The 25,926-nt window shown below is 37.1% G+C and overlaps 1 protein-coding gene across 1 annotated transcript in view; it reads right to left on the reverse strand.

Moving 5' to 3' along the window:
• NEGR1 (neuronal growth regulator 1) overlaps nt 1–25,926 on the reverse strand; it is an 841,588-nt gene that overhangs the window by 173,013 nt on the left and 642,649 nt on the right. The window contains exons 5-6 of the mRNA XM_043575275.1: nt 16,697–16,817; nt 687–838 (exon numbers count right to left, since the gene is read on the reverse strand). Of these exons, the coding sequence (XP_043431210.1) occupies nt 687–838; nt 16,697–16,817 (273 nt within the window). The remainder of the gene's footprint in view (nt 1–686; nt 839–16,696; nt 16,818–25,926) is intronic.

A 25,926-nucleotide genomic window follows, 5' to 3' on the forward strand; every position in this document is an offset into this window, starting at 1 on the left:
TGTTGTTTACTCAGCTTTTAAAAAGTACTGAAACTAATTGTCGGAGAAAATATTAGCTTAGGTTTCTCTCCCTCCAACTAATCCTCATGTTTATTCTTCCTTTTTTAGCAAAACCTTGAGAACCAAGATACATTAGAAATATAGTATTTATTTTAGCAAAACCTTAGGTTGTATTTCAAATAGTTTTGAGTAACAACATTATCTATATGTATAAAATATTCTGTCCATGATGATTTACTTAATCTTACATTTTATATATGGCATGTGAAATTCTCACTATTACAAGGTGAATGCCTAAAGAAAACCAACCAAGAGTAAATTCAACGGAAATTAACCAGTGCTTAAGGATAATGGAACACATTTTTAAAAAACAAAATGAAAACAAATAAAACCCCACCAAACCATCTTCAGTCAGAAGACATTTTTCAGTGGGTCTTATTATTTAGGTATCTTTTTTCCCTTTTCTCAGCTGTAAGACAGTTTTCTAAACACACATGGACTTCAACAGGGATTATAAAATTCTCAAACACCCATACCATTTAGGGGCCAAGTTTCCTCCGTGTAAGGGATGTGTCACATCAGGCTGAGTTTAAAAATGAACATACACCATTCTCAGGTTTTATCTCTGCTGATGGACAGGAGCCAAGGGGCCCCTGGGAGCATTCTGGCAACACTGTGTTACTTACGGTTGAGAGGCAGGCTCGCATTGGTTGTGCCTAGCTTGTTGGCAGCCACACAAGTATAATTGCCGAAGTGCTCCTGTGTCACATTGGTAACAGTGAGAATGGATCTTGTGCTAAAGTTTTGAATAATAATTCCTTGTTGGCCATTGAAGAGCCTAGAAGACAAAATCACCTCTAGGTTAATATGCATCGTGAATATCATTTTTGGTTTTATCTTAGTTGAGGTTGTCATGGCAACCCATAGACAGTTTGGTCCACACTAGTATTAGCATATAATGTGATAATGGTGCAATTATATTTTCCTTACGTGAGTAGATATAGGGGAGGAGAAGCTGTATGACAGCTGTGGATTGTTACTACAGGATTCTTCGCACTCTACAAAACACTAAACCGAGATTTCCACATGTCCTTTTCATACGCTGACTTGTATTTTAGAAAATTAAATGCACCACAGCAATAGAGTCTCATCTGTTAAAGTCAAGAACGAGTAAAGCAAATTAAATATAATGATTTCATTAAAAATACAAACCGATGGTTTCTAAAAAGCTGGCTAAGATATGTCTAGGCTTTTTCAGATAACATTGTTGGATAACTCCCCATCCAAGTTAACCCCACAACTGCAATAAGATGTTCTGAGTCCAGGGTCAACACCATTTTGCTGCTGCTACATACAACCTAGACAGATGACTTGCTTTTCACCTAGAAAACAGCTGCAGTATAGCACTGAGAAGAGCATTCCAAGTTGAGTCTTGTCTCAGTCACATTTGAGGAATGTGCTGGGGGAGTCCTCTAACCTTTCTGGGCCTCAATACAGGCTTCAGTTTTACCTGATTCCACCCTGATGACCCAACACTCTCTCTCCAGGCCTACCGGCAGAGGTTTCACTCTCAAATAGGCTGGCAATGCATCACCGTTCTCAGGGCTTGCCACGCTCCCTCCATCTTTACTTTTTTCCTGATCTGCACCCAGTGGTCATCAGCCCTTTGTATCTCTGCCAGCTGGATCCTTCCCTCTGCACTCAGGTCTGTTGTGTGTCCTATCTCTCTTACTCTAGTGCTCCTTAAATGACTCTTTCCCCCGCCCCGCTCTCTGCATGTTTCTCTTGAAATTGCTGTGGGATTCATAAAATCAAAGCCACATTTTTGCATTGTTCTCTGTAGTGGTTTCCATGCACACAGGTCTTTTCAACCCAAATAAATAGAATTGCCTTAAATTCCTCAAAAGACAGGGCCATATGGACATGCTTTATTTTATATTTGAGTCCTGCATAGCACTTAATAGTACCTAACAAATAACTCATAGATCAGCAGAATTGGGGTGACATCCCCACAACACAGGTGTTGGTAAGCCCCCTTCAGGGGCCCCCTCAAAACATTCTTTTTCTAAATATGAATTCTGTTATAATGACGATGCCAACCAGATGATAACATCTTCCTAACTAACCCCAAAGTTTACCATGAAATGATGTGCTGATCACAATATGGGCTATGTAAGCTCATAGCCTGAATGGCATGGTATTTTTCCTCCTTAATATGTTCAAATTTTAGTAGCAAATATTTTTTTTAATCACGAAGATGCAAATAAATGGCATTCTCCTGAGAGTTTAGGTTGAACTCCTTTGCATTACATTATGTGACTTGCATCTGAATTTAGACAAAATATACTGTAGTTACATGAAGATTAAAATAAGCAGCCATGCTTGATTACCCTGGGAATTTCTTATATTTCATGTAATGGCTGAATTTGACTTATCCAAAACTCAAACCTTAATCAGATTAATAAAACTTTGACTTAAATAAACACTGAAAACATTAACTTGAGCAATAAACCCAATGATTCTCAACTATGACACAACAAAATAAGGCATAAAATATCAAGGATATGGCAGTTTTTACTCCTCTGTCTCATATTTCAAATCTATCAACATTTATGCCAAAATACCAACGTGATAATTGCATATTTTTCTGCATCACATTAATAACTTTATTTCTAACCAATATTATATGCTATGTATAAAAACTGATGGCTTCATTGGCCAGAGAGCTTCAGGGTTAGGGCTCAAATCTATCTTCCCATGTTTGTGCTCATATGGACACATTGTCCAAAGGACTCAGCAGCTCTCTGGATTACTAAATTCCCATTGTGCCACACGTACCAAGCTAAGATTCATTTTTCTGCTAAAGAATTAAGAAGAAATTAGTCAGGGACTTTATTCGACTAGACTCTGGGGAGAAAATTCTAAGGGAGTATATTTAGTAACTTGATGGCACTGTTTGCTTATGTTCCTTCAGACCATCTTTCTGAGTTGGCTTCCAACTCTCTGCCCTAAAATGTGTCTGAAGGCAAAGCCCCAGATGTTACTAAATCACACAGGACACCCACGCTCTGTATGTGTAGACCCATTTTTGGCCTCTGGTCAGGGGTTGCTGTGAACATCCTTATCAGAGAGCCACATTGGTGGCACGGTGGCACGTTAGCAGCCGTGACTCCTGCTGCTCCACTCATGCTGGCAAGTGATTATGGCCAATAAAACAGAAAAGTATCTTCCCTGGGGGGATTTTCTTCCCTCTAGAGGAAGCTACCTTTCTGAGATTACTGGAGAAGTCCAAAGTTTACATTTTTTAAAGTCGGGAATTTTAGAAGTGCTGACTCCTCAAAATACCCTATAAGAACCTGTCTTTACCAGTAGATGGCTGGTAAAGCTGACCTTGAGGAAGAGTGACTTCTGAGATGGTGTCTATCTCTGAGGGTGTACTGTGATTTTCCTGTAGGGATCCTGTGGGCGCAAGGGGTGGAGAGCTTTCTCAGCTATTCAAATCAATTCTGAAATTTATCATTGCTACAAAGATGAGTTTGATGCCAGATGATTAGGGACTTGGCTGGGCAAGATCTTTGAAGGCTCTTCAAGATCTTTGAAGGCCTTTCAGTAGCTTAAAGTTGAAGAGCAGAATCAATCAGACACATAAATATAAACAGTTGTAAACACAACTGAGTTGATTTTAGTCACAATGGGGACCCTGTTAAGATGAATACTCCTGCCCTTAGTTACTGGATATAGAAATCTGAACCACACTTATAAGTCTCATCATGTATGTCCTGAATGTAATTTTACTCTTTGACTAAAAACAAATAATAAAAGATTTCTTTAATTGGTGACAATTGTTTTCTTTATGAAATAGTTTTATTCCAAAATGGTTGGATATAGTAAAGAGAATAGTCTGTAAAAAGAATATTTATCAAAAAACACATATTTGACAAATTAAAGTATCATTCTGTATTAAAGAAAATGCTTGATAGCCTTCAAACATGCACATGGCACATGTTAGCCTATTAACAGAATGACCCTGGCCTCATTGAATTTTTCACATCCATCCCAGACTTGTTTGAAACCAGAGTTCCTTGCATTGGTGATGTGAAATCTTGAAGTGACAACTCAAGCAATAGTTCACAATACACCTTGCAATAAAAACCAGAGAACTAACTCTGGAATATTGCCTTATTTGGAGTTCTCTCTTTTCCCTAAATACTTAAGTGTTTCAAGTTTTAAGAGAATCATTCTTGTATTGACTTAGAATCCAAAATAAGAGACGTCTTCTCATAGTCCTTTCCCACAGGAAGAGAGAAAACAATTGTGTTGGGTTAGTGGTTGGTTATGGAATTCTTACCCTCAGAAGTGGATCAGCAGCATTTGATGCTTGCTTAGAAATCCCTGGGCATTTTTGTTTTTTGCATTTTACCATTCAGTGGACCCCATGGCTGTAAGATCCTTCTATTATTGTGGACCCTACTGTCCTTTACATTTACCGCCAATGGTAGTTTATTCATACTGCTCTCATCAGAATGTTTGTGTCCTCCAAAAATTCATATGTCAAAAATCTAAACCTCAAAGATGATGGCATTAGTGGGTGGGGCCTTTGGAACGTGCTTAGAAATCATAAAGGTGAAACCATGATGAATGGGATTAGTGCCTTACAAGAAGTTCCAGAGAGCTCCCATAGCCCCTTCTGTCATGTGAGGATACAACAAGATGTCTGTGACCTAGAAGAGGACCCTTTTCAGACCATGCTTGCACCCTGATCTTGGACTTCCAGGCTCCTGAACTGTCAGATAATTTTCTGTTGTTTACAAACCACCCAATCTGTGGTGTTTTGTTATAGCAGCCCAGATGGATGAAGACACATACTGAGGATCATTGCCCTCACTCTCCTTCCTTCTGCTTTTCATTAATGCCTCATAAATCTGTAAACTGCAGGCCATCTGCCCTGTCATCAGATGATGCAGGCAACTCATAAGTAACACAGCCTGACCAACTAACTTGTTCTGAATTAGAATAGCCATATTTTCAAGTGTCAGTCATAAAGAAATAGCACATAGAAAGCATACTAATAACTTAAAGATACTTATAAATCTGACCCATGAAATGTTCACAAACTTTACAATCATAGCTTCTCTCAGGCAGTAAGTAAGATGGACAGAAGAGTCCATAGCAACATCACAACAGCAAAACTGACCACCAAGCCATTGGCACTGACTGATAAGACTGCAAAACTAAGTGGTATAGCTATACCAAACCTCATTCACTTTATATATAAATCCAGCCTGATGACACATTTTGGGACTATTGTTTGCTCTGCGCATTTCCAGGTCAAGCGTAACAATAAATATTCTGGAGAAACAAGCTTATAAGCGCAAATAGTCACTGAAATTCTTCATTGCTAATGTAAGAAATATAAATAAGTGTATCAGACAACAACATTTAAAATGTTTAAATACTTTAAATAGGAGTGGGAGAGGTGGACTAAATGATGATTGATCTTTCATCAGAGTAGAATTATAAGGAAACATGATAATATATCATGCTGTATAACTGGATAAGATTATTATGGCCTTATTAAGTGATTTTTGGGTGATAGTATAGCAGAGATCAAAAATAGCAGGGGACAGAAGGTAGTTCTTGATTCATAAGAGATATATGTACAAAGAAAATGAATATTACTTCTCACAATGGATTGCAGGCTTTGAGTTCCAAGAGGTGGTGTGAGCTAAGGATACAACTCAAAAAAGAGCTTTAGAAAAAGTCATGGGTGATGGTAAAAACGTCACAGGTGATACAGTCATAATGGAAATGAAGTTCTACTTCATCATCAAATGATGATTAAATTCCTTCTATGCTTAAGGCACTGGTTTAAGAACCAAAGTGGGGAAAAGACAAATGGACACAGTTCTAGCTAAGGACCTTGGCTACACTTAAAAATATGAAGATGACATCAAGATCATATAGGTCCTTACATGACACATCTCAATGTCTCTCTCAGTGACAGAGTTCTAGCTTACATATATTTTGCTTCTGCATCATGGCTATATTTCTCGTCTTTTCCACGAGAGCAGGAATGCTTTATGTATGTGGAAAATGTTAGCTGCTCTCAACATATTTATGACCGAGGTAATCTAACACTAAAGAATTTCAATGCTGTACAAAAAAGTTTGTGTTAAGACTGTGTGAAATTGACATTCAGAAAACATTTAAGCATTTTCAAATGTATGTCGACTAATCTTCATAGCATCCCTAGGAGGTAAGCATAACTAGTCCCATTTTACAGATGAGAAAAAAAAAGTTTAGAAAAGTTAAGTTAATTTATCTTCCATCATCTGGTAAGTGGTAGAACGAACATTCAAATCCAGGTCTTCTGACTATCGATATTATTCCAAAATGGTACTCAAATCATCAAATAGAAGCCAGGATACTGTATTTTAGTTTGGAAAGACAAGTCATAAATCATTGGTGGTTCAAGGAAATTAAGTAAGCCAAAGAATAGAACCAGTGGAGTTAAATAACCAAGTAATACGTGGTATCTATGCCAGGAAAACCAGATCCAGTCCATGGGGTAAATCTAACGGGATAGAGAGTTAAAAAAATGTAAGGTTCAGTTCAGCTGAGATTCCCTGGACCAGAGGTCTCTTAACTATCTATGTGGGGCTTAGCCATGCCCTCAGTCTCCTACAGTAGCTGTCTTTCACTTCCAATGGAGTCATCCTTTGATATGACTCAGTCCCAAGATGAGAAGTGTGAAATGGTCTCTTGCCACACTCTTTCCTCCTCAAACTGCCTTCCAGGACAACACACACCTTCAGCATTGATTATTGTTTGTGTTTCATCCCCTAGGCTCACTAAATATTTGGGTTGCAGTAAATCTTTCCCCATAGTGTATATGTGGAATATAGTCAAGAATGGCAGAAAAAAAACATAACCTAGGAGATGGCAAGAATGCAGTAATTTTAAGTAAGTTCAAAGTTGTCTTTAAAGTTTTCTAGTAATGCTATGGAGTTAATGTGTTCTTTCTGACTTAGTCAAATCATTATCACATCAAAAAGCTCTCTTTACCAAAACATTTCAGGTATAAGTTTTCATAGATTTGTATGACTTTGGATTACTGTCCATATTCCCCATTAGAGTGCAACTCCATTAGGGCAAGTTTCCTAGCTTTTGCTGTTCATTATATTCTAAGCATGGGGCATAATGTTGTGTACTTAATAGGTATACATTTAGTAGTTATTGTATACTTATGTTGAATTGTATGAATTATGTTTTTACATTTTTGTACTGCTTAGTTTTTTCATCTGTTAAATGAAAAAAATGAAACCAGGTTCAAAGTGTTGATGTAAGAATGGTTTTTAAATATATAAAATGTAATATCTATGAACACACTCATTTATATCAAATGCAGTAGGCACTAGACATATGATAGGTGTTATTATTGTTCAATACTAGGGTCTGTTTCTTAGACAGAACAGATACATTTCCTCTCAGATGGCAGCAAAATATTAAATATTGAAAATACAGGAAATTATTTTTAAAGGAAAGATCTAGGAGAGTGACTGAAAAGATCATAGTATCATGATTTCAAGATGTGCCAAATTCGGTCTCAATTACATGTGTATTATCAACCTCATCTAGCTTTTTCACAGATGTGCAGGGCCGATAAAAAAAAATAAAAGTAAAAAGAAGGAGGAGCAAGTACTGCTAGATACCAGAGAGAAATGAAAATTGATGTGAACATGCTGCCATAGCAACCTATTGGTTTACTGTGTTGTTTGGTACTTAAGGCTTGAATACAATATGATATCATTTATTCCTAGGAACAGACTGAAGAATATCATGCATCAATGTCTCAGCCCCAAGGGGTATCTATCTTTAGTTGCACATTTGAATAAATTAATGTATTATAATATATTAGGACATTTTAATGATTTTAGACTTTATTAGGCTATTTAAAATGTATGCCTTGTTTACTTTATCAATTTTAATGAAATTAATAATTTTAGATTAGAGACCTTTGGGTTGCCTGGCTTGTGATGGTTTGATTCACATGGGGAGGATATTACCTTTAACTTTACATCAAATAAACAAAGGCTATAGTGCAAGTGTCAGTCCTCCCCTGACTGCAGTGAGCCTTGTATCCCTGACAACCTGGCCTATGACTAGATTTTTTCCCTCTGCTTGAACTGCCTTTCTAATATCAATGTGCGCAAGACTTTAATGTCAAATTTCATCCCATAATATACCAACACAACCATTTTGCAGAGATCACATTCACAAAAACGAAATCCTGGAAGGTCAGAACTGAGCAAGAGAAACCAGTGTCTTTTCTGCAATCATGTATTGGGTTTACAGTGTCCTACAATCTAGGGTGACAGATGCATCTTGTAGTGATATTCTCTTCTCAGTTTGAAACTGTATTAAAATAAGAATGGCTCTACGTTCACATGATTATAAGGCCCCACTCATTCTTGCAATAGAGTGTATTTCAAACACCATGTTAGATGCTGGAAACACAATGGTTGAGCAGGGCAAAATCCTCATGCTCATGTAGATTATAGATTAGGAGAGGAGAGACTAGTAAAAAAAAAGTTGAGTATAGCTTAAAAAGTGCTTTGATAGAGGTAAGAACATGGGAGAACATCTGGAGAGACTCCTTTCCTAGTAGAAAGGGGTCAGGGTAGTTTTCTGAGAGAAGATGATATCTGAATTGAGACTAAAGGACTAGTGGAAGGTAGCCAGGATGGGTGTGTGTGTGAAAGGGGCTTATAAGCAAAATGGCCAACATATTAAAAGGCCTGAAAGATAGAGATCATGTCACAGTTTGTGGCCAAAATATTTTAGGATAGTTATCACCCTATTGTGAGATGGTAGAATGGCAAGATTTGTGGTCAGAGAGGTAAACAGGGGCAAGAACATGAGGCTTTCCATGCCATACTGTGATGTTAGGACTTGATTCTAGGGACATTTAAGAACCATAAGATTAGGTATTTAGTTTGGAAATATTGCTATGAATTTTAACAACACAGCTGAAATCTAGCTGTTTACTAATGGACTGTGTGTGCAGTATTAATACCTCAATTTTAGTATATCCCAAACAAAACTCAGCCCAGCTCTTTCAAACCTCTGTTCCTATGTTCCCAGCCTCGGTTGACAACTTCACCATTCACCTTGTTCCTGAGATGGAAAACTTAAAATTATCTTCAAATGGTCCTTTCCTTTTAACCTAATCAATCACTGATTTTTAATTGCACAACTAATACCCTAGGTTAAATCGTATTTTATATCTTTGCCATCCAAAGTGCTCTGAGAAACATTATATGAAGACAGGGATGGGATACTTTTACTACTTTTGAAAAGTCCTTCAGTGGCTTCCCAAAGCCTATGGAATCAAGTCTAAATGCTTTATCATGACATTTAAAATGCTCCAAGTCTTGCCCTAGCGTGCATTTTTAAAAATTTTTTTTAATGTTTATTTATTTCTGAGACAGAGAGAGACAGAGCATGAGTGGGGGAGGGGCAGAGAGAGAGGGGGACACAGAATCCGAAGCAGGCTTCAGGCTCTGAGCTGTCAGCACAGAGCCCGATGCGGGGCTCAAACTCACAGACTGCGAGATCATGACCTGAGCCGAAGCCTGAAGCTCAACCGACTGAGCCACCCAGGCGCCCCCCTAGCGTGCATTTCTAACCCTACCTCCTATTTTTTTACACCTGATTTCACATCTTATACCCCAGGGAATAATAAAACCTCTCTGCACAATGCTTATATAACATTGACTATGTTCTTTCCTTTCTTATGATTATTCTTGACTCCTTGCAATGTTTAGAAATACTGTTCTCTGGTATCAAGCACAAAAGCTACCTGTTCCCTGAAGCATTTGTTAATATTCTGATTTGAGCTGAATGGACCCTTGCTGTGCACTTTCAAGGACTTGACTTAGGCTCCCTTAGGATTTTCTTATGTGGAACTTATTTCATTTTGGTGATTTTTATGATAAACTGTAAACTCTAAGTCAGGGAATGCAAACTGGAATAGCCCACTTTCAATTCTGTTTGACTGGCCCAAAGTTTTAAATGTGATAATGTGTATGTATGTCTTATGGTCATGTGTCTTCCATTTCCCAGCAGTTGAAATGCTCTCACTTATTTCATATATTTATCTTTTGCTTCCCTGGTCTTGGTTGATAAAATCTTCACAGGGGCAACCAAATTGTATTGATAAGACTTGGGTTATGAACTAAAAAGAGTGAAAAATCAACAGAATAAAATTAAAGATAGATAGATAGATATAGATAGAGAAATAACACTAGAAACACAAGTTTCTTCAATGCAGGAACTTACTGCTTTTTCAGTCTTCAAATTACATCACAGTTAAGTGCCCAATGCACATTTGTTAAAATCTCAGGTGAGCAGGGAAGATTATTTCTAACATGGAGTGGTAATGAAGTTATTTCCAGTACCCTTCTAAATCAAAATATGCAACTGCTTAATCTTATAAAAATGGCTTTGCAAATGAGGGGAGAGAGAGAGAGTGAGAGAGAGAAAGAGAAAGGGAAAGAGAGAAAATGAATTAACATTTCTAGTCTCTTCTTTAAAATTTTTTTTTACATTTATTTATTTTTGAGAGACAGAGAGACACAGCACAAGTGGGGGAGGGGCAGAGAGAGAAGGAGACACAGAATCCGAAGCAGGCTCCAGGTTCTGAGCTGTCAGCACAGAGCCCAATGCAGGGCTCGAACCCACAAACCATGAGATCGTGACCTGAGCTGAAGTCGGATGCTCAACCGACTGAGCCACCCAGGTGCCCCTCTAGTCTCTTCTTAATAATCAAAGTTATGGTATAAATCTAGAGAAAATGGATATCTTGACATGACTCAGGAAATTATGGGTTGGTGTGTTTTTGTTTTTAAGATCATTTCGTTGAGGTATTTTATATATATATATATATATATATACATATATATGTATATATATATATATATATACACATTAAATATATACAGACATATATATCTGTACAACTCAATGAGTTTGGGTTAAGTAAACACCTGTGAAATCATCACTACCAACTCCATAAACATATTCATTACCCACCAAGTTTTCCTGAAAATTAGACTTTACTTCCCATTTTGTACTTCCCTTCAGTGACTCATTTTACCTTTTTGAGATAGTTTTTTTTTTCCCTCAGGCATAATCTAGCTAGAATTATGTGAGCAATGGGCAAGATAGTATACAGCCAGTTACATGTGTTATAAGATTACAAAGCTAGCATGTAGGGTAAAATATGCATGGCATTAAAATTTCCCTTGAAAATTCCTTATTTTAAACTAACATACTTTATAAGAGTCTCCAAAATGGAGGGAAAGTACTCCAAGTTGGATACAAAGTGATCTGTTGGATTATAAGAAGAAAATAATAGAATGCCCATTTAGGTTATAATTGTATCTCATCTTTTAACTTTTATCTGTTTCAGGTCATTTAATGTTTGCAATATATATTGCAATATACTTCAAAAATGCATACAATTTACAAATAAGTATGCATATACTTAGTTTTTGCTAAGTTTAAAATTTTACTTATAGGGATATATATTTCAAAAATTTTGTGGACCACTGCCTACATCACTGATCTAAAACACGATGGTAATGCCATCTTCACAAAATGATACAAAACCCATGTTTCTGCAATATCTATTTAAACGTTAGTCCATTACAATTTACTTTATGTTTTTAGTCTTAATCTTAAATAAATATACTGTTTTCAAGTCATAGATTAATTTAATTTCATGTCATCAAAGACATTATTTGCTTAATAGTGCTTTGCCTATTCTGAAAATACCCTTCCACTGGATATAAGGAGTCTATTTCTTTTTATCAATCTTCTCTATTATCAAGAAAATAAGTTAATATTTTTGGCTTTCTATATAATTGACCTCTGAACTCTGATTTTCCCAATACTAAAATGTATATGGAGTAAAACTAAATCTGTGAGCACTGTACCTGCCAGGTATGCTGAAAGAGCCTATAGTGTTAAAAAATATAACCATTTTATACCAAAGAATAATATTTTAATAACAAGTATATAACTTTAGTCATTCTCATGATGCTTATCTAAACAGTGCAATAAACTAAATGTCAAATGGCTAATATGTCTAATATAAAATATAGTTTTTTGGGGGTGCCTGGGTGGCTCAGTCAGTTGAGCGGCCGACTTTGGCTCAGGTCATGATCTCGCGGTCCGTGAGTTCGAGCCCCGCGTCGGGCTCTGTGCTGACAGCTCAGAGCCTGGAGCCTGTTTCAGATTCTGTGTCTCCCTCTCTCTGACCCTCCCCCGTTCATGCTCTGTCTCTCTCTGTCTCAAAAATAAATAAACGTTAAAAAAAAATTAAAAAAAATAAATAAAATATAGGTTTTTTTTATTGCCATCCATGTCAACCATGAGGGAGACAGTGTGGAAGCTATTTTGAAGATAGTATCTGATGATTCTCAACTTTTGGTATTCATGTCCCCATTTTGCCCCTTCCACATTGAATAGGGTCACTGTGTAACCAGTAAGATATTACTGAATGGCAGAACATAACTTCTGGGACTAGGTCATAAACAGCTTCTACCTTGCTCTCTCTTGGAACACTAGCTCTGGAAAAAGTCAGCTACCATGTCAAGAAGACAGTCAAACAGTTCTATGAAGAGGTCCATATGGTGATTAACTGAAGCCTTCTGTCTATAACAAGCACTAACTTGCAGGGCATGTAAGCAGATCCTTTAGCTCTAGTCAAGCCTTCAGATGACCGGTGCCAGGTGACACGTGACTGCAACCTGATGAGAGACCCTGAGCCATAACTATCCAGCTAAGCTGCTCCCATTCTGATCCACAGAAGCTGTGATAATAAATGCTTACTGGTTTAAGATGCCGAGTTTTGGGCTAATTTGTTATTTGGCAATAGATAACTAAGAGTGGCACTGTATACAACAGAAACAATGTGGGCTGAAAGGTTAACAATAAAATGTGTCTTGATGGCATCTTTTAAGTTGAATGCTCTTGGGCAGGTTAAGTCTCCTGTGTCTCACTTCTGTCATCGGTAAATTGAGGACAATAAATTGTGTCTCACAGACGTCTGAAGAATAAGTGAGATAAAAGAATTTAAAGAACCTAGAAAGTGATTTGTCCTCAGTAAGCGTTTGTTTCCTTCTTTTCTTTAAATTGTGCTTTATTTTGCAGTTTTTTTAAAGGTTTTTAGATTATTCTCAGCACATAGAAATGGATTTTATAGGATGTGGAAGAACTATAGGTAGAGATAGGACTAGGGATGTTGAGGTACTGACTTTTTTTTTTAATTTGCTTGTGTTTATTTATTCGTATTTTATTTGAATGAAGATCTGGCTTTGAAGATCTTAATTTAAAAGAAATTAGTTTTATAAACATTCTCTTAAGTAGACCTGAAAGAGTAAGTTATTCCTGAATATTTTTGTAAGCTCCAACTATAAAAGATCTCTAGGAAACAAAACTTCTCCAGATCTTGTAAAAACTCTGCTACACTCTGACAGGGTCTTTGACAGCTTCATGTTTCTGTTAGTGACCCTGAGGTCAAGAAAACAGCTCGGAAATGTGCTCTATCTGTTTCTTCTCTGTGTGTCTACCTTGACTCCATTATTTCTGTGTCTTTGACGAAATAAACTCAGAAAGTCTGTTTGTATGTGCAGTCTTTTATTTTGCTAATTCACAAATGACCTGCGATGCCTTTACCCCTGCCATTTAGTATTGACATTTCAAATTATTTTTGATAGTCTCTGAAGTGCCATGACCTACACTAGGTGCATGGACTCTGCATGAAGATTTGCAAGACTTCTTGAGTTCAAATCCCAGATCTGCCACTAACTGTCTGATTTTGTGCAAATGACTTAAAAACACTCCTTGCTTTGGTTTTCCCCAAGCAAAAGGTGAGAATAATAATAGTATCTATCTTATCAGTTTGTTGTGAAAATAAATCGGGCTAATGTTTGTTAACAATTTTGAACCCTGCCTGTCAAACAGCAGGTGCTTTTTACATGGATAGTTTTTCATTTTAATGAGATAAATATTTGGATGGCCTGGGCCCAGAAGATAGCATGGTAAACCCACTCAGGGAGTGTAACAACCATCATTCAGCAACTAGAAGCCTTCCCTTTCCCACTCTGCAGACATTCTCAAATTTGCTTTATGGTAATTTTGAGGGGAATTTATATACTCAGTGGGATTTGGTAATTTGGGTATTTCCTTAAATATAACCTGAACAAATGACAAATGTACACTTCACTCTGAAACCAAAGTGTGTTTGCCTTTGACAGGTGCATCTGATTTTCACAGCTGCCAGATTTTCTCTAGGTGTGTGAGTGTGTTGGGAAAGGGCATTGATTGGGGAGAATCAATCCACTATTTTTTAGCAGTGGTTCTAAACTCCTTTGAAAATGTAATGAAAGCTATAGTCCATCTTTCCAGTAGGGAAAAAAATCACTGAAGCTATGACTACGGACACCAATGGGTCCTTTGCTGTTTTTGCTATAGGCCAAGAAAGTGGACTAAGGATTATTGTAGCCTTTTATGACAATGGTTTCTGAATTTAGGAAAGGAAAAGAGAGAAACAGAAAAAAAAATTCAGGACATCATTTCACAAAATACTAGAAACCAAAAAAACTTTAACAAAGGAGCTTTCACATGTACTACTAGGGATAATTCCATTAGCCTGTAAGAAAGGTATGACAGGTTCAGCAGTGACTTTGAAAGCTATACTAAATAGTTTGTCATTATTTATTTAAAAAAAAAATTTTTTTTTTCAACGTTTATTTATTTTTGGGACAGAGAGAGACAGAGCATGAACGGGGGAGGGGCAGAGAGAGAGGGAGACACAGAATCGGAAACAGGCTCCAGGCTCTGAGCCATCAGCCCAGAGCCTGACGCGGGGCTCGAACTCCCGGACCGCGAGATCGTGACCTGGCTGAAGTCGGACGCTTAACCGACTGCTCCACCCAGGCGCCCCAGTTTGTCATTATTTAAATTGTGCTTTGTGGAGTACCAGGGATTTGGGGGAGGCCCTTGCAAGGACAGTCTGTTAGAAGGGAGGGTTCTGAGCAGATGGAATTGAAATTCTATTCATCCCACATCTAGCAGAGAAGTCCTGCTTTCATAGATATTACTTACTGGGCTTCCATATAAGATAATATTTGAACAAAGGGTTTCATAACTTTCGAGGATTGGGAACCGTTCTTCTAGATATTTGTCTATATAGATAATCACAAACTGGAAGCTTCTCAATCTGGATTATCAGAATCTGAGAAAGGTTATATTGGCTGATATACAATATTGTACAGTAGGGCCAGGGTGACCACAGACCCAGTTTATCTACTTCTAAGTATATAAAAATATGGGGCTTCTATGAAGCTACAAAGAGGGAGATTTAGAATTAGTAAAAACGTTAATTAGTAAGAAGAATTAAAAATGGAACACACCAAATTGCGAAAGAGGCTGCATAAAAATAGTTGCAAACAATTTTAGATAAAAGCAGAGCCAGTTATTCGGGTCAAATGAGATAGTTATGGGGATATCCTTTATTGTTAAGGCTGCTGTTGAAGAGGGAGAAGGTCTTCTACAAATCCACTTTTGATTACAGTTTAAGAAAAAAAAATAGCTGCTTATGTCACATCCAGTGTCATCCATTATGGCAATATCTAAGCTCATAATGTCATTTCACCAGTTTTCAGTTCAGACATTTAGCTGTAATTAGTCATGAGCGATGGTATAAGTAAGTAAACCCCATGCATATATGTCAAACAGTACACAATTGCCAATATTCAGCTTTTTTGGCTATAAATGGCAGTTTCATATGGTCTAATCTAACATTTTCTTGAACACGTTCCTCCCTAGTTTTGAAGCAAAAAAAATATATTATAGATAATATCCTCCCCTCTGCATTACATCTTCCAGTTGACCCACAGGGGTTCCACTCTTCTTTGATGTCTTGATAAGAGCAGCTGAAGAAGTCTGAATGAGCCTACTGGTTGAAAGTAAAGAGAAAGTAGTCAAGTCCTGTCTTCTCTTGTTCAATAGCTCTTGTCAAGGTTTTTCCTGGGGCTCCTCAAGGGGACAATCATATAGAGCTAAAGTTCCAGTAACCCTAAAATCCCCTTGGTTAGTCCTTTAACTATGTATTTTATCTCCTCTACAGGCCCTTTAGTGATAGAATATCTAAAACACAGTGTTCTGTAAAATGAAATGTTAAAATGCCTTGTGGGAGAGTAAGGCAGGTGAAAGGGTTGAGACTTATCAAGGAAGCCAGGCAGAGGCAGCAGCTCCGATTGCTTTTGGAGTGCACTCATGGAAGCTGTGCCCAAGTCCTTTAAAAGCTAGTTTACTTTCCAAGTAAACATGGCTGCCAGCAAGAGCAATGGTGTTCTGGTTCAGAAAAGAAGGGAAGGAATGAAATGCATCAGTAATGTGGGATTTTCAGGCATTTCCGAGATCCTATAAAACCAAAGTGGACATTTCTTCTAGATGCTATTAGCTACTCATCCCTCCCATGTGGGCCCCTTCAGTTTGCCTGCCTGCGAGGAGGCTGCTGAGAATCATTCAAGCCAGTTAAAGAAATGGCTTAAAGTAAGCATCTGAAACACAAACACATTAGCTCAAAGTGCTTGAAACACAGTAATAATCACAAAGTCCTTACTTCTTCTCTCCTTTGTACCATTCAAAGGCCGGAGGCGGCACACCTGCACCTTCGCATCTTATCAATCCACTGCGTCCCGGGGCCACGGTGCCAGATTTAATTTCCTGAATTGTAGGAGCAACTGAAAAAGAAACAAACAAACAAAGAAACTGGTGGGTAAGTAAAACTAATCTTCAGCAGAAATATAACACACATATATTTTTATTCCTTCTATATTCAAAGCAATCTTATGCCTGATAGGCCAATGCATCACATCTTCAGTGTTTTATGCTTCTAATACAAGACTAGTCATTTTCAGCTTCATTTTTCACGTTGGACAATAGATGAATGTTCCCAAGAAGTGCAGAGTAAATGCAATACATTTTGGCCATGCTTCCTGTTGGAAAAATGGCATTGTTGAGGGGAACACTTCATCTGTACTCCAGTCAAACTACACTCCCATAATAGCTCTCATTTATTGAGTGATCACTAGGAGCCAGTCACTGGGCTTGCTGCTTTACTTTCACGATTTCCTCACAGTAAATGCTAAGCTGGATGGTATTATCCCAAAACCATAAATATGAAAACTGAAGCTCAGAGAGGTTAAATAATTTGTCTAAGGTCACATAGCTACTTAGCTGCAGGATTTGGGTATAATATTGGCATATTGATTTAGGTATATTGACTCAAAGCCTGAACTCTTTCATTATTCTGTGCTTTTTTCTGCTTACTCCCTGTGCTTCAGCACATTAGTGATTTTTTTTTGGGGGGGGGGTTGTTTCTTCTACCTGGAATGCTATTCTTTTCCATTTCTACAAATTCGAGGCCCAATTAGGTATCTCCATGCTCTTTCCTGTTGCTCTGGTTGAAAATAGCTCCCCCTTCTCTGAATAGTAGATTTAAATCTCTCATAATGTATAATGTATACTTTCTATCTTGTATTGTTATTATTTATGGATATGTCAGACTTTCTTGTTAGCTGCTTGAAGGAAGGGTGTCTGGTTCATATTTGCATATTCAGAGATCAAAGCACACAAAATCATGCATAAAAAGCTTCTTTGTAGCATAGTCACTCCTTTATTTTTTGAAAGGTTATTTACTTTGAAAGAGAGCTAGAGCAGGGAAGGGGCAGAGAGAGAGGGAGAGAACCCCAAGCAGGCTCCGCATTGTCAATGTGAAGCCTGACGCGGGGTTCCGTCTCACAAACTGTGAAATCATGACCGGAGTCAAAATCAAGACTCAGTTGCTTAATCCATCCAGGCACCCCATAGAGCCACTCCTTTATTCATTAAATAGTAGTTGAGCTATCAATATACGCCTAACATTTCTCAAGGTACAAAGCAGTTACACTCCCTGACATGATGAAGTTTACATTCTAGATGAAGGGAGGGATGGGAAGATAGACTACAAGCAGCAAATAAAATAAATAAGTAATTTAAATACAATGTTAGAAGGTGATAAGAAAATGGTTTAAAAAATTAGAGCAAGATAAGAGGAATTAGAGCAAGGCATGGATTGCAATTTTATGTGGGGTAATCTGAGGAGGATTCATCAAGAAAAGTGAGATTTAAGCAAAAACTAGATGTAGATGAGTGAGTTTTCCCTGTGGCTATCCATAGAAAAAGGCTTCCAGGATGAGAGAACAGCTTGCAGTGAGGCCCTGAGGCTGAAGCAAGCCTGGTTTGTTTGAAAATTACCAAAGATATCCGTGTGGCTGAAGCAAAGAGAAAGAAGGGAGATTTTCAGGAGATAGAGTGTGATGATGGTTAATTGCTGCCAACTTGACTTGGTCACAGTGTCCAGCTACTTGCAAAACATTATTTCTGGGTGTGCCTGCTTTTGTATGGAAGTAACCTTCAAATTGGTGGACACAGTAAAGTGTAGGGCCCTCTCCCAATTGGGTGCACATAATACATTCCATTGAAGGCATGAGTAGAACTAAAGGGAGAGGAAAGGAGAATTCACCCCTTCTCTGCCTGACTGCTTGAGCTAAAACATCGGTCTCCTTTCCTTGGACTGAGATTTACACCATTGGCTCCCCCAAATCTCAGGCTTTTGGATTGGACTGAACTATACAGTGACTTTCCTGGGTTTTTCTTGTAGACAGCAATTTGGGGCTCTTCTCAGTTTGTATAATCACGTGAGATATTCCTCATAATATAATCTCTTTGTGTGTGTGTGCGTGTGTGTGTGTGTGCGTGTGTGTGTGTATGTGTAGGTATGTGTAAATATGCATGTAAATATCTAAATACGTATGTGTATATCTACCTATCTAGATATCTATAGGTTTTTAGATATATGTGTGTGTGTGTGTGTGTGTGTGTGTGTGTATACATACATACATACATACATACTCGGTTCTGTTTCTCTGCAGGACCCTGATACATGGGACCAAAGGATGGAAGCTCAGGTGGACTTTGAGGGCCATTTTAAAGACTTGGCTTTCCTCTGAGTGAAATGGTGAATTACTATAGAAGAGAGATAGAATCTGACTTTAGTTTCAAAGGTATTTTGGCTGCTGCTGTCTTGAGAAAAGACCATAGTGAGGACAGGAGGAAAGCTGAACACTGGTAGGAAACTGTTGCAGTATGCAAGGCAATGATGTTGGCAGCTCAGACTAGGGTGGTAGCACTAAAGGTAGTGAAAGTAATTGGCTTTAGAGTCGATTGTAAAGTTGAAGCCAATAAGATTTCCCTAACAGACTTAAAAAATGAGAGAGGAGTCCACGGTGACTTCATTGGGTTTAACTGCAAAGTTAGAATACCTATTGTCTGAGATGGGTAAGATAGTAAGTCAGTGAATTTGGGAGAGAAACATTAGAAGTTTTATGCATGTGTGATTTTTTAAAAGTTTATTTATTTATTGAGGCACCTGGGTGGCTCAGTTAGATAAGCGTCTGACTTCGGCTCAGGTCATGATCTCATGGTTCGTGGGTTCAAACCCCATGCTGGGCTCTGTGCTGACAGCTGAGAGCCTGTAGCCTGCTTCAGATTCTGTGTCTCCCTTTCTCTCTGCCCCTCTCCTGTTCCCACTCTGTCTCTTTTTCTCAAAAATAAATAAACACTAACAAAAAATTTTTTTAAAAAGCTTATTTATTTTGAGGGAGAGAGAGCACAAGCAGGGGAGGGGCAGAGAGAGGGAGAGAGAGAATCCTAAGCATGGTGTGGAGCCTGATGTGGGGCTTGAACTCACGAACTGTGAGATCATGACCTGAGCTGAAACCAAGAGTCAAATGCTTAACTGACTGAGCCACAGGTGCCCCGTATTTCTTAGAGCAAATTTCAGTTCACACAAAACTGAGTGGAAGGTACAGAGATATTCCATTTACTCCTGGCCCCAATATATGCATAGCCTCTCTGTTATTGACACGCTCTACACCACAGCAGTACATTTGTTATAGATGATGAACCTACATTGACACATCATTATCACCTAAAATCCATAGTTTACATTAGATTTCACTCTTGGTGTTGTATATACTATGGGTTTAGGCAAGAGCATAATGACATATAACTATCATTATAATATCATACAAATTATTTTCACTGCCCTAGAAATCTTCTGTGCTGTATTAATCTTTACCACCCCTCCACTCTTGGAAACCACTGATCTTTTCATTGTTTCCAAAGTTTTGCATTTTCCAGTATGTTAAATTGTTGTAATCATAGAGTATGTAACCTTTTCAGATTGGCTTCTTTCACTTAGTGATATGCATTTAAGTTTTCTCCATGTCTTTTCATGGCTTGATAGAGCAATTGTTTTTGTCACGGAATAATATTCCATCATCTGGACATCCCACAGCTTATTCATCCATTTGCTTACTAAAAAAATCTTGATTGCTTCCGAGTTGGAAATTATAAATAAAGCTCCTATAAACATCCATGCACAAGTTTTTGTGTACATTAAGTTTTAAATTCTTTGGCTAAATGCCAAGGAGTGCAATTATTGGATCATATGATAAGGTTACGTTTAGTTTTGTAAGAAACCACCACACTGTTTTCCAAAATGGTTCTATAATTCTGTGTTCCCACCAGCGATGTATGGGAGCTCCTGTTGTTCCGCATCCTTGCCAGCACTTGTAGCTGTCAGTGTTCCAGATTTTGGTTTTTCTACTGCATGTGTAGTGGTATCTCATTGTTTTAATTTGCATTTCATTGCTGACATAGGATGCAGAATATCTTTTCATATACTTATTTGCCATCCGTATATCTTCGGCAAAGTGTCTGTTAAGGTCTATGGCCCATTTTTTAATCGGATTGTTTGTATTTTTGTTGTTGAGTTTTAACAGTTCTTTGTATATTTTGGATAACAGTCCTTTGTCAGATGTGCCTTTTACAAATATTTTTCTCCCGGTGTGTAGCTTTTCTTTTCATACTTTTCATAGTGTGTTTCACAGATCCCCAAATTCTAATTTTAATGAAGTCCAGCTTATCAATTATTTCTTCCATGGATTGTGCATGCCTTTTGGTGTTGCAGCTAAAAAGTCATCACCTATCCCAAGGTCATCTAGATTTTCTCCTATGTAATCTTCTAGGAGTTTTATATGAATATCTGTTTTCATAAATATTTTATTATCCATCAATCTTTTGAACATAGTATATATTTTAAATAACACTATGGGAAAGTTGTCAACACAACAGCAACCTTGAAAATGCAAATACTAATTCATTCAGACAAATGACCTGAGTAAGTGTGCACTCTGGATATATTTTAGATTTCTTTAGAAAGCAATAAAAAGTACAGAGTTTAATGATTTTTCAATATGCAGTGAATATGAAAACTGTAAACACTCTTACTACAGAACATTGCCTTTCCTTTTAAAAATACCCTAGCTAATTCATCATTTTCTGTTAAGGGTGATACTTCACTTTGAAATTGCAGCACCTCCATTTCTCTGTGGTGTTTTTATTCCTAATAGTAATAGTTCAATTACAGTTCTGGAAAAAAAACTTGCAAAGAAATATTTTTATTAAAGTGCTTGCTAATAACTTGGTGAAAAATAATAAAGAAAACGTTTACCAAAAATATTTGAAGAAGAAATAGTTATGAGGTGATACATATGCACATTTATATATGTATATATGTAGTATATATGTAAATATGTAAATATATTACACATATACATATATGTGTCTATGTATATATGTGTAGGTTTGTGTGTATATACATATACATACAAATATATGTATATCCACACACTTTCATATAAGAAATCGCTTACTAAATTTAATTATCTTTATCAAGCAAAGATTCACATCCTCCCATAAAAGGCAATAAAATATACAAAATACGTCTATACATAAAAGCCTACTTATTTGTCAATTATTATGACACTGTTTTGCCTGTGAGAGGCATTGGTAGGATTGCATTTCCACCCTTGTTCTCATAGGCTTTAATCTCTCCTTCTCTCCCTGTCACACTAAGAGAGCATAATCTTTTATGATATCCAACTATTACTGAAGATGAAATAACCATATGCAACAGGAGATCCATCACAAGCTTCTATTGATAACCTGGTTAGTTTAATTACTCTCTTGTTTGTCAAGGGGGCCATGACTCATTACAAACAAAACCATGAAATCCGGAACATTGCCTGAAAACCCATGCGTAATGAACTGAAATAAAATCTAATTTGTCATTAAAAGGCTTTTTATGCAGTTGTTTGTGCATATGGCTCAACACTAGGTGCTTTACCACACAAGTTAAAGGGACATGATCCTGTTGTCTAGAGGTTCACAGGTTGCTGTGATGGACACTGAAAATAGAAAAATGCCTAAAATGTCATTGGAAGCATACATGAAGAATAAGTCCAGAGTTAACACTGCACATAAGAAAAAGTTCCAAGAATTTTTTTTGTGTGTGTGTGTTAGAGGATGAAAGGGCTGTGGGCTGTGGGTAATCAATATGGAAAAGGCAGTCTCATATAGATTTCATTTGGGGGTTAAAAATTATACACTTAACATAAAAGGCTCTATTTATTGATTTTTCTTGGGGACACAGATGAACCTTTATTCACATTATTCTACCTCTTTTAAAAATAACTGTTCAAGAAGAAGTGGATTTATCCACCTATCTATTTTTCATCACTTTATCAATTAAACAAATATTTTTATTAGGGACCATGTTAATGAAAATAAGTCATATTTCTGGCCTCACAGGGCTAACATTTTTGAAGGGTGTGTGTATGTGTATGCCTGTACATGCACGTACAAAAAGTAAATTTAAAAAAAGTAAATAAATAAATAAATAGTAAGAAAGTTGTATAAGCTAAGATGGAAATTGAGCAGAGTAAAAGAAAAAAGTAATATCAAGATGTGTTGCTTTATATGGTGCAGTCATAAAGGTCCTTATTGATAAGGCAATATTTGAACAGAGAATTGCATGATGTGAGAAAAGGAATCATGTGGTAATATATAGTAAGTTATTATAATAAAAAGAAATAGAAAAGGGAAAAGATTTGAATTGAGAGTATGCTTGAGGTGGAAACATACTTAACAGGTTTAAATGGTCATCACAGTTTAAGCAGATAAGTGAGAGGAAGAATCAGAAGGGAAGATTGGGCAGGCAGCTGGGGCTCAGGTTGTGTAGAGTCTGGTAACCCATGGTAAAGCCTCTGAATTTTGTTCTAAGGAGATGAGGTTTTGGAGATTTTGAGCAGAGTGACAATCATTTGATTAATATTTTATAAATATTCTTTGGCTGCTGAATGGATCATGGTCTGTAGAGAGGCATGAGGGGAAACAGGCAGAACAGCTAGGAGGCTGTTGCAGTAATTTTTAGGATGATGAGAAAGTCATTGGCCAATCCATAAAAAAGGAAGGAATTGAGAGAAAATTTAATTAAATAGATCATTGGTCACATTGGACCTGAGTCAACTCATTTTAGTTAACTGGCAGTGACAGGGCATTTGTAGTGAAATTCCAAGTTTATCTCATTCTGAACCCTATTATTTTGTGTAAATAAAAGAGTTCTATGGCCACAGAAATGTCTGATTATACCCAGCAGGTTTCTTTTCTAGGGCACATCTCAGAGACTGATGTGCAAGTATGCGTTATGAATATTGTAGGGTATGAAGTTTTTCCCAAACTTATGAGACCATGCAATTGTATAAGGTTTTGTATAAGGAACTGTATACTGGAGTACTGTGGGTTTAATATTTCTTGGGAGACATTCTGGGTATGTTGGATAGTGGCACTAGTAGATGTGTGAGGTCTAGTTCACATCCTATATTACATGATTCATTACTTTCAGGTCAAATCATCTCTGGTTCAACAGGTTTCTATGTGCTCATGAGTTGTAATGTACTCAGGAATTTTATGTGAGGAAAAGGCCTCAATTAATTGCATCATAGTATGGTATATAGTTGCTTATTTGCCAGAAATATATACCTCACAACAATTATGATTAATTAAGTCTCAAACTGGAGCTATAATAATGAATTATAAGTATGCTTAGCTAAGTTGTATAAAATACTTATTTTCTACCAAAAAATGTTCTGTGTTTTAAGGAAGCATATTGGGCCCTTCCTAGAAGAGATAACCAAATGCTAAAATCTAAATGACTGCTTCCAGAACTTACTTGTTTTACCATCACACTCCATTACTCTGTGAATTTTGGCCCTGACCCAGGAGTGTATGCTGCTTTTTTTAGGGAATGGGAGTGTAAATGTGGGCTTCTGCATGCATTTGTGTTTCTAGAACTGTTTTTGTTTCCATGAAGACAGTTTTTGTTTTGCTCAGATGTAACTTCTTTCAATTATACCAAAGTAGCAGAGAGGGTGACTACCTGAGCCTCTCAATTTCATAAGTACAATGGCATCCTTTGGAATAGACAAATTTGTGTGCACTGCTGAAATGTAGGCATACCATTCTTGTATCAAATCATATACGGCTGTGAGCTGAAGCAATTGCATACTGAAACAAATCAATTTTAGAGAAATCTTATTAACAGATGTGAGGAACAGCAAAGAACAGATGTTGGGAAAAGCCAGCAGTGAAAGGGTCAAGAAGGGGTATTTAACACCTGTGTGATTAGATGCTCATAAAAGAGGAGTCTTCCCTTTTCATTTACTCAGTGGGATTACTTCCATTCATTGTTTAGCCAGTCATTTCAGGATGAAGATAATTAAAGGTTCTTCATCCAAAACTCCAGGCTCTGCAGGTGCAAGCAACAGAACCTTTGCACTTGGCACCCAGTAAGCCTAATCAAGATTCAAGTTTTCTTAGTTACATGACAATAGCCACAAAGACCTTCTTCCTCTCTTGTCATTCTCAATGGGAGTTTTGGTTTTGTACAGAGTCTTATTATCAAAAAGATGAGTGAATCCAAGAATTATTTCAATAGCCTTAGTGAATTGAGGTAGTTCAAAAGAAACTTCATAGCTCTAGTGGCAAACAAATTGACACCATCCCACTCCCTCAAAATGATGGACAAAATGAGGAAGGTGCTGTATTAAATAGTCACAACAATAAAGAAGAATGAGGAATAGCCCAGGAAAACACTGGGCTAAATAATCATGCTGATGTTGATCTAAATTTTAGACCTTGTGAGCTACACTAAGGCAGCCTCAGTCAAATGAATACTCTTCAAAAAAATTTTAAGGTACCCAGTACATACTAGAGAACACAATATATAGGATGTGCTGAATACACAATTGTTACAGATGTGAATAATGATAGTTGAAAAATTTCTTCCTTGAAGATAGGTTTCACCATAAGGTAAGAAATAATGGCAATCTTTCAAAGGCTGTCATAGATCTCACAGAAATGGATCACGAGGTCAATAAACCCTTCCCATGAAGCAAATATGTCCTTGCCTTATGGACTAATTTGATTCTAAAGAAAGCTGAGAACTCCATGTTATTGTTAAGAGAACATTTTAAAATAATTTATCTAGCCAGGTTTTTTAAAAAATGAAACTATTGAAATATAATTGAAAACTAATCTTCATGACCTAAAGGACTTTCACATTGAATCACACCTCTGCTCAGTTTTCACAGGGGATGAAAATAGTACAGTTTGTAATGTACTTCCAGATTCCTCAAGACCTTAAACATTTACACAGTCATGAAATAGTGCAGTGAAAAGGTTTTTTCTTTTCAGTCAAACAAAAGTGGTTGTAACATTCATTCTCTGAGTTATTTAACCCTTCTAAATCCTAGTTTTCTCCTTTGTAAAATAAATAGTGCCTACTTCATAGGATTGCTGTATAGACAACATAAAACACTTCATGGAAGGTCAGAAATAACGCCA

Source organism: Prionailurus bengalensis, chromosome C1 (assembly GCF_016509475.1).
Source record: "Prionailurus bengalensis isolate Pbe53 chromosome C1, Fcat_Pben_1.1_paternal_pri, whole genome shotgun sequence".
Lineage (NCBI taxonomy): Eukaryota > Metazoa > Chordata > Mammalia > Carnivora > Felidae > Prionailurus > Prionailurus bengalensis.